Genomic DNA, 10,164 nt, shown 5'->3' with positions numbered 1-10,164 from the left:
CTTTCTTCAGACTCAATGTCATGCGAATTCAACATGTTGTACTTACGACTAGCAGCCATGTGTTTGCCATGCTTGCGTGACGTGTGTGAAGCGTGTGAGATTGAGAGTCAGTGAAAAATATACGCACGACATCTGGGTGCTTTTTTCTATGAACAATAAGAGAAGTCATAGGTGAGCATACAAATTTTCGTCACTATAATATTATTTTTTGAATAGATATTTACTTAAAATCAGTTTTGAACCGTTGCTCGATTCTTTGATTAGGTAAGTTAGGTTATGGTGCAAACGGTACATGTCTTTTTAGTTTCAATTTCTATGAATCTTTTTGCAGGACATCTGTAAGAATCAATATATTTGTACTTTTACTTAATTTACGATTGTTATAATCACTATTAGGTTACATTTTTTAAATCAAAATCAGTATATCACTTTAATATATCTTCAACATGACTGAACATAACCTGTAACAATAGTAATACCTTTGTATTGCAAGAATCTGATGATATTTTTTCATACTCATCAACTTACATTTAGGATTAACAATGAATGCTGAAAATATAAATAATGCCAAGAAAAAATCTTGGACCGAAAATGAGCGCTTAGAACTTGCCGCTAAATTGGACGCTGAGTTGGATGACTATATTAATAATTTGGAGCAAAAACAATATACCGAAGGATGGCCAGAAGATCGTTGGGAAGCCGAAATGGATAAGCATCCTTTCTTCATGAAAAAAGCTCCCCAAGTTGGAGACGAATTATCACCGCTAATGGAAGGCTTGCAACAGTTGAAATATGATGAGAACGAAAATACTCCCGAAGGTTGGTGAGCAAACAATAGATAAAGCTGAAACTAGCAAGTAATAGTTAGCAGGTAATACAGGCGGAAAGGTTTCAGGGGATGACCAAATGATGAAACACGGCAGAATTATTCAGGGAACTCTTTCGAATATATTCCTTAATATTTTATCGTTAGCTCACTCCCTGTAAGCTCTCCACAGGTATTACCTGCCAGTTTCAGGATCATAAACTATAATGCATATCATTTTGGTAAACAGTGTACGGAAAGTAGAAACTCGTCATAGTAAGCCCAAGGTGTTGAAGAAGGCATTTTTTTATAATTCTGTGGTTTGGTATTTCAGAATTAGCAAATAACTACAAAGAAGATGGTAATTTCAATTTCAAATACAAGAACTACCGTCTAGCTATAATGGGGTACACAGAAGGCATCAGAACTAAATGTAAAGATGGTGATTTAATGGCTCAGCTTTATAATAATCGAGCTGCTGCACATTACATGCTTCAGAATTACCGGTAAATATATCTCTTATATCATAGTCATTGTTCAGTTCATATTTCCAAATACTGTGGAGATCAAAGTGATTAATTTTTTGACGAAATTATTTAAGCTTTAAAAGTAAGCCATGTTTGGAATGAATCCAGGTGGTCCAGGCACTAGTTACTTTAATAGAAAACATATCTTTCATCCTAGTCCACTTTTCATTTAACAAATATCTGCATTTATGAAAATTTCAGATCAAGTTTAAACGATTGCAAACATGCTTTGAAACTTAAGCCAGACTATCCAAAAGCATTAAACAGAGCTGCAAACTGCTGTTCGCAGATCAAGGACTATGATCAATGTATTACTTACTGCGATCAATTTCTCGAAAAATTTCCGTCGGAAAAGGTGATATTAAATCTTAGAAATGAAGCAGTAGCTAACAAGGTAAGATGCGGTTTACAACAGTATTCTGTACTGAGCTCATCAGCTATAACTTTGAATACTCACACTGTTGAAAAACTATTGAAAATTTACAGAAAAAATTGGAGAGGGATAAACGTCGAACTGATGCTTTGGCTAAGAAAATTGACCGAGAAGAGGAGACTTTACTCGAAATAATTCAGAGCAGAGGTGTGAATATCGAATTGGGCTCAGGGAAGAGACACCTGCAACTATCTGATCTTGAACCGTGCATACCACAAATAGCCCAAAACAGAGTGCATTTGATGGAAGACGGCCGTCTGGTTTGGCCCGTTATAATTTTATATCCAGAAACTCAACAAACAGATTTCATTCAAGAATTTCACGAAGATACCAGGTACTTTTAATATTATTACTATCATTATCATTGATAAGATCAATTATCTTATACTGCATAAACAACCGAAAAAATGCCATGCGTATTAAACCACTTTCTTGGACCCGATGAAATCTAACTATTTATACTAGGATGAAAATTACTGAAGGAGTTGGTAGTTCAAATTAGTTTGATGTTGTACATTTTAACGCTGCCTTTAATCACATTTGCACGCAGTATGATCTACTTGAGCATTTAGAAAAATCTGGTGCAGTAATTGATAAAAATTTTACACGCCGTTGTTTGGCTGGGAACCGCATATTTGCTGTTACTGTATTTTCACTTCATACTCAAATATTGGTGGTTTATGTTCCAGGTTGATAACCCAGTTGAAAGAACTGTTTGAAGAACCTCCGGGATGGGACACAGGAAGGCGGTATTATCCAGAAAATTTAAATGTGTATTTTGAGGGTAAAGGGAAACGCACTGTTCACAAAATTGACGTTGAAGCAACACTTGGAAAAATTCTGGCTGACCAGAGGTGAGAGTTTTGAGATTTAATTGATTATTGTATTACGTTTGCAAAAAGTTTCGTTAAAGTTAGAAATCAAGGACGAACATCGCTATGATTTTTAACTCCATTTTACAGTAAAGGCGTGAAATCGTGATAAATAGTAACTTGATACTTACGTACCTATAATCCGAAACCCGCCTTTATTGCATTCTCTTTTATGTGATATTCTGCATCGATGAAATTAGACAAGTTATTGCAGTAATTTACTCTATCAGGACAAAGGATTCTTCGAAATATAAATAGAGACATATCCAATATCGAGCGTGTTATTGGCAATATTTGCTGCAGTTGAATGGAATTTTATCGTTCGAATCATACCCGGTACATATTTCGCAATTTAGACAATAATAGGAGGCATTGTGTTTTACTGCACCTACTAGCGGGTGGCTCTCTCGAATCTCTTTTTCTTTCCGGGAATTTGAAAGTGCGCTTAATACTACGGCTGTGGACCGGTTTTACAGAAACCTATCCTACAGAGTAAAAGTTGTACACAGAATATTCTAAATGATTTTTTTCTGTAAAAGTTTTATTCTACAGAGTACAATCTCACAGAAAACCTTTAATCTAAAATGATGAACATAATCTCTTCTGCTGAAATTTTATTTCACAGAGTGCGATCCTACGAAATAAAAATCCTACAGAGTTCGTTTCTGTCCGTAAATTTGGGGAGAAGTCAGGGCATTTTTTTATTATTCCAGGAATTTTATAGCGGTTTAAGATAAAAAAAAATGCAACTTCCATAATTCCCATGAAAAGGAATTATTACAATTTTTTTCTACGTGCTCAGTTGCACGAACATTAAATGAATCATAAACGTGTTTGTGAAGGTATATTTATCCGGAGCTGTATTTATTGGATACTTGCATCGACACTATTAGTTTGAATTTTAGACAAGGAAAATTTGCAATTTAGTCAGACAAAGTCATAGAACAGCCAGGTAATTTTCACGACTATTTTTAGTGGTCACTGTGGTTTCTACACAAAAATCATCTAACGATAAACAAGTTCGGAATTACTCGTCCGAAAACTACATTTAAGTGATTCATGGCATATTGAAGATTGGAATAAATTAGGCCGTATCCGAAACTGCACCACACAAACCCCTGACAAGAACACAGAAGGTTACTTCACTCTGAGACCTAGAATAAGTTAAGCTTCACTTTCTGTAGTAGCGAACTCTGTAGGATTTTCATTTTGTAGGATGGCACTCTGTAGGATAAAACTTCAGTAGAAGTTTTACAGTATTTTCTGTAAGACTTTTACTCTGTTATATTTAAATAGCTTTTTGTAAGATCAGAGGCCTCTCTATACCACGCCGGAAGAACAGTGAATATGCGCTTTTTTATTCCAAAAAGTGTTGATATATATGTATGTTTTTAAAGCAAAAAGTAAAAAACATTCATTGGAATGCAGGTTTATCTGTGCAGCTTTTACACCCTGTTTGTAATTATTATCGGAATGGGAGATGAAAGTAGCGAGCGGTGTGAAGAGATACTCGATGGTATTGAAAACGTTGGTGCTGGTCAGTAACGGTTATTATACGGTCGTCCGTAAGCTCTCTTTAAACCAAGTTCAAACTGCATCAGTGGCGCAGGTTATCGCTAAGCGAAAACAATCATGTACGAGAGCATAGTTGATACCAGTTCCCGTACCAGCAAAGCGCTCGTAGCGTGCGAGCGCATTTGAAACATTAATGAAAATGTAGTTTTGCGGAAGCGTGTATACACCCGGTTTCATTATTCGAACCGTACATGATGTTTCCCTTGGACTGAGAGTAAACCGTTTACTTTTTCATACCGTAATAGTTAATCAATACCTTCCTACAACTTGGCGCCCATGGAAACCTTGTTTATCACCGAGCTGTTAAATGTTCTTTCGATTCAATCCCACGGTGCTCGTATATTACACTGCATTTAGGGGTATGTACGTATGCCGCACCTTCGTCGAATCGAACTTCGACAATTCGACACGCTTTTAATTTATCCAGTTCTAGGTATGCGTATGCACTCCTCTAACGTATGTAGGTACATCACATGTTATTGTTCGGAGCAGACAAGCCGATTATAGTCGTACATGCAACTTGTCAGTACACTGGTGAGATTCAGAAAATTATTATATGTATTCTATGTATTCTATGTATTTCGATGCAGAAGACTGCGATTTATGCTCTATAACTTGACGGCAAGCCTGCAGTATAAGGTATATTATTTGCAAGGCCTTTGTACGACCTCGTCTGAGTCTAATGAGCTTTTAATGGTCACGTACCGAACCGAACCCGATGTGTGGGAGGGTGCGCTTTTTCGGTTAATTATTAATTATTATTCAAATTAATAGTCTACCCGTAGTTTCAAAGTGATTAGCACGTCTCGGATCGTGATATAAGCGAGAGACACGTACGCTTGATTTGTTTGTTGTACCATGAACTCTACAGTTTTCGATTTTCGTTATATCTGTTTTATTCAACTTTGATTGTGAGTTAAAACTTTTGCGCTACGGGATTGTTTTATTAATTATTGAAAATAGTAACTCCTTGATGTTTTGCGGAAAAAAATCAATTTGGGTTAGCCGACGCATTCAAACAAAATTTTAAAAGCGCTACTCACGGGTCATGAGCCGCATGATTTACGCGCGGATACTGATATCGGATATAGCTTTCTCTACCTCTGCCTAATATCTGAACAAAAGCTGATTTATTGGACCGGCCGTTAATAATAACATTTCAAATTACACAGTCACGACTCAACGGTAGTTACAATTTCCCAAACAGTTTATCACGGCATTTCACGGTATAAAATTTCAGACTTGGAGAATGTCAATGATGATTTGTTAATCCCGTTTGAAAAATTGATGGTTATATAATTTTTTTTGGATCTTGTCTTGGATAGCCGTTTACCGGCCAATTTCGACAGGAATGCAACTAACAAAGTAGGGTTTAGTTGTTTTTAAACAAAGGATTCCGTGCATCCTTCGCCGTTTGAATGGACCAAAATCCGAGCCGAAATCTCAACTCGGCTTCGCTGTTGCGAAGAATACACATTAATTCTCGCATCTCCGAAGCAATTCAAGTTGAGTAACTCACTGCAGGCGTTGTATTTGTTAACGAAAACTTGACTCCGCAGAGCTTCTGGGATTAACATGGAGTATACTAATCCCGAAATCCTTTCAACGCCCCCGGAAGTAGTTGTTTGTCGAGTGTTTGTCCTACAAATTATTTAGTTTCAGTCCCAACGTTTAATTACATTTACGCAAGATTACAATCCCGTCCAGTGGACAGAAACGGTGCATTAGTAATTAATGCGGAGCGAACGAAGTGCGACCGAAAGCGTGAATTTCTTTTATCTCCAACAGTCCGTGTTAAAATTGCGTTTATTTGCGGTAGGTACATGGACATCGTACACGCAAAACGTTTAGCACTCTCACGAGAGCCATTACTCACAGGCTATTGTGTATCCACGTTACGAAACGAAAAAGCAACCCAAACAAATTATTCAAAAAAGCAAATGAAATTTCTTTTTTTTTTTCTAATTTATTTTATTTTTTACTCTGAGTAAAGAGGTACAAATGGGGTTGAAAAAAGATATTTCATTATTATAAATCACCACATTTTTCAACGGAACGGCTTTATGTACGTTGTATAATATCGATCTATTTCAAGCGGGACAAAAATAGTCCCTTTTCATTCCGTCGCGAGCGTAAAATTCATTCATTTCACAGCTTCGTGAGATATCTTAATTAATTTACCGCCGTATTAATTCTACTTAGTTATACTTATAATGCTGAGAAAATATAATATCCGTCTATCAAGTGTACACGTACAATAGGTATTATACGTAAACCGAATGCCTAAGGGCATATTTTTCGATGTCCAAGAAAATCATGCGATGCCTGTTAAAAATTTGATTAGAATGAAATTACGTATACGCGGGTCGGATTATTAAGGATAATAAATAGCCTACCTGACCGTCGGACGATTTAGGGGGCAGTGCGTGAGATAAAATTCAGGCGGGATGGATGGATGGATGGATGGAAGGTAGAGAATGAAGGTAGACGTATAAAGAAGACGTTACAAGCTGCGAGAGGAAGAGAGACGGATGCATTAAAATCGAGAATTCTTCTTTTTGACGAGTGAGTTCTTTGTGAGCACGTATAACATCGAAATTGCGCAAGTTGGAAAGAGAAGGTATTCCACCGGTGTATACGTATTTCGGGGTGAGGTGAAGCGAGACAAAACGACTAAGAAATTGTTCCAGGTTCGAGCTGAGAGGAGGAACTCCGGCGTTTCTGGTGTTGGTCGCATCGAGCGAAGCGGAGAAGCGATTTTTAGCCAATTATTGACTTTGAACTGACTCCAATCGCGTTACGGAAACACTACTCGACTCCACGGTGCTTTGAGCCGACCGTTCAAGACACTAACTCTCGCGTTACCTTTCTCCTCCACGTTGTTTTTTTCTTTTTTTTTTCTACCACCACGTCACGCTTGATCATCCATAATTTTCAAATGTTTATTCCCACTGAAGTTGTATACTACCTGTAACTTCGAGGTGAATAAATTTTCGTCTCTTGTTCGTGAATTCTCAGATCCTAGGAAGATGGAATAACCGTTTGGATTCATTTCATATTCATGAATCGTTTCCTACCGTTTTTACCCCCCTCACACTTCCTGTCATTTCTCAGTTATCGTGCAAATGGGATTGCAAGACTCGGAGGTTCTTATCTTTTCTTTTACTCCCTCTATCCGTCGATTCTTTGATCAAATACAGGATCTTTTATTTGATTTTCACTTTTTTCGCACACTCTCCAATTGATATTCAAATTCTTTTACCCTCATGATTCCGAAAGAACCGCGCTCCGCGATTCGCCTGCCTATGCAGATACGACCTCACGCAGATAACGTAAAGCGGGTTTCAAGGAACATTCGTCCAGGTGTCAGACGAGAAATCAATAACGACTACAACGTGATTAGGCGAGTCAGTTTCCTCGATCTCGAGCTTCTTTGTGATTCTACCAGCTTTCGCCATATTTTGGGTAATTTCGGTAACGGTCAGTTGAGAGGAGTGGAGAAAAACATGGTGAAGACATTGATTTCAATTAGTATTGCATTTATGAGTCACGAGATTGCGGAGCGTCGTTTTCTTAAGGTAATTCTATCGTTTATCAGCTGAATAATTATATCACAACGTGCACGTATTGTTGTTAAAAAATATAATACAGAATCAATTCGCGAGATTTTAATGTAACCGTTTCTTCTTTTAAGATAAACCGCAATATGAAGTGGGTATGATTTGTAAAGTTGCCCGCGCGATATAAAAACCTAATTGATGTCGAGTTCACGGTGAAATATGTATTTGTCAGGTGTTAACGTACAAGTACGAACTGGCATATTGTTATTGAAGTAGAATACGAGCGGGAGGCGGGTGTTCCCGGGGATTACTTATAACTGGTGGAGCCGTCGTGTTCCCGTGGCGAGTAGGTAGGTATGTTGTACATACGTACGTATCGTGGTGCGTGCACGTGATATATTTCCCTCCGCGTCACGTCGCGTCGGGTTCAACGGGAGAACATGATTTGTGGGGGGGTTAAATAAGAAAAAATGTTGCTCAAATATATTGACGTAGGCGTAACTCTGGTTTACTGTACAGCTATAAATCTGAATGTTTTCGCAAATGGCCATAAGTAGCTTGTGCGCCGCGTGCCAAAGTCATAATGTCACGGTTGTCCTCCGCGCAGCCGATGCCTCCTCGACTCGGGGAAAATGTCTTTATTATTTAATTGCCGTTGTAAAGATATTCTTAACCTGTTGTAAATAAAGTAATAAATACTTCAATAACTACGTTTCTACCCCAGGCTAATTTACTCCCCATTAGAAGTCCCTGAGCGTCCTTAAACACGCCCCGGAGCATCCTTCCACTCCCCAAGGTCCTTACCGCATTATCCTTGGAAAATTTTAACCAAATTGACGAAAGCTGCCAACTTTACGTTGGACCCCCAACTGTGGTCCTCGGGGTCACGTCCAACGCCCATAGAAAATCCAATTGACTCGTTGACCCATGACAAATTTTGGCCAACGATTTTGAGCCACTTATGTATATCATTGTCGAACCACCAACCGTTCGAAATTGCGACAGGAAAGCAGTCGCTTCTTTCTTAGAACCCGAAATGACGGATATAACCAGTCATGTAGATTCATCGGACTTGGAAGGAAATTCAGTTCGGTAAGTACAACATTGTCAAACTTATTTTCAAATGTTCAATTGAAGTATTTTTATCCGGTAAGAAAGTCCTGGAAGATGCAAGTGTGCATGTGTTTTAGCTGTGATCTAGAAATATTTAGTAGTAATTCCTGAGTCTTGAATTGTTTTTAAGCGAAATTTAACAACCGTATGTCTGTAAAATTTTGCGAACGACAATATTTTTTCGTGATAACCCAGTCTTGTTCGGATTTGCGAAGGGTTCGCATCCGTCGCTAGTTTCGGCTTTTGGTTTGGGAATTATATTGTCGGTGATTCGACCCCATCGAGCGGGCCGTCACGCTCCGCGAACCGCGCGTAAATTCTTCGCCATTGTTCAGACGTGACGACGATCCCTCTGCATTCGATGCCGCAAAGACGATATTTCAATGCCCATTTGAAGAATTTCAAGATAAGAGTAGGCGCAAGGCGTATGTACGTATAGCGTGCTTACTAGTGAACTAGCGCGTTAGATTTTCAACGATGCAATCCTGGCATAGCGTCGAGTTATACGTGCCTGTGTTTATTATCCAGTACATCTCGAACGTGAAACTTGTAAAGCAGCTAGATACACAGCGCTTTGCGTTACCGTTGCAGTAAGAATGCGAATGCTGTAAACTATCGAAGCGCAAGTTTACGCGCGGATGGTCCATATATCGTCGAAATATTGATGATCGATATTTCAAGCTATTGATATAATTTTTGGTGAATGTCGATTTATTGGAACGCGTTGAAACAATTATTGTCGTTTGTGTTGGGCTAATTTAAATATTTAACGTTGTTCTGTAATTGGTAAAAAGAAGAAGAAAAATTCGTATAACAGAAACTAAAATGTTTATTCATGTAAGATTATTAATACAGTATTCTCGTAGGTAGGCCCTAAGCCAGCAAATACCCATTTGATGTGACCTTTGACTCTTCTACCAAAGAATGCTGAAGGTTATTGTTGGACTGAAGAAGTGAGGCTCATTAAAAAAACTCTCTGTTATTGTTCAAGCTCCGGTAGAAGTTTACATCTCTGGGGTAAAAAAAGACACGGAAAATGAGGGATGACCTTAAAATACGTCATACCCAACAGAAGTGTGACGAAGGTATATTCAGTTCGGGAAATTTTCGGAGTATAATTGCCCGTAATATGGGGTTACATTATTGTAAAGTATCGAAGCACAAACTTCAGATCAGCAATGATCATAAATTGGTGTAGGTATAATCACGTTGCAATAACAAATCATTGGCTCCTGGTGTGTAACATACCTACAAAGACAGAATTACTCCACCATTAATA

The 10,164-nt window shown here is 38.2% G+C and overlaps 1 protein-coding gene across 2 annotated transcripts; it reads left to right on the top strand.

Annotated features, from left to right (window-relative positions):
• Positions 1-26: 26 nt before the first annotated feature.
• On the top strand, positions 27-8,482 carry Dpit47 (DNA polymerase interacting tpr containing protein of 47kD). 2 transcript variants are annotated; one of them, XM_046633427.2, is made up of 7 exons: positions 27-171; positions 535-819; positions 1,140-1,311; positions 1,534-1,726; positions 1,819-2,099; positions 2,455-2,619; positions 6,903-8,482. In XM_046633427.2, exons 2-7 carry the CDS (start codon positions 543-545, stop codon positions 6,985-6,987), a joined length of 1,173 nt encoding a protein of 390 aa, XP_046489383.1. In that variant the 5' UTR covers positions 27-171; positions 535-542; the 3' UTR covers positions 6,988-8,482. The 2 variants fall into 2 exon arrangements, with proteins under 2 accessions (XP_046489383.1, XP_046489393.1); XM_046633437.2 differs by lacking the exon at positions 6,903-8,482 and adding an exon at positions 6,629-6,893.
• The last annotated feature ends 1,682 nt before the right edge of the window (positions 8,483-10,164 follow it).

Source organism: Neodiprion pinetum, chromosome 1, assembly GCF_021155775.2.
Source record: "Neodiprion pinetum isolate iyNeoPine1 chromosome 1, iyNeoPine1.2, whole genome shotgun sequence".
Taxonomy (NCBI): domain Eukaryota; kingdom Metazoa; phylum Arthropoda; class Insecta; order Hymenoptera; family Diprionidae; genus Neodiprion; species Neodiprion pinetum.
The sequence above is the reverse complement of the archived record's forward strand: the minus strand, read 5'-3'. Positions and strand labels throughout refer to the sequence as shown.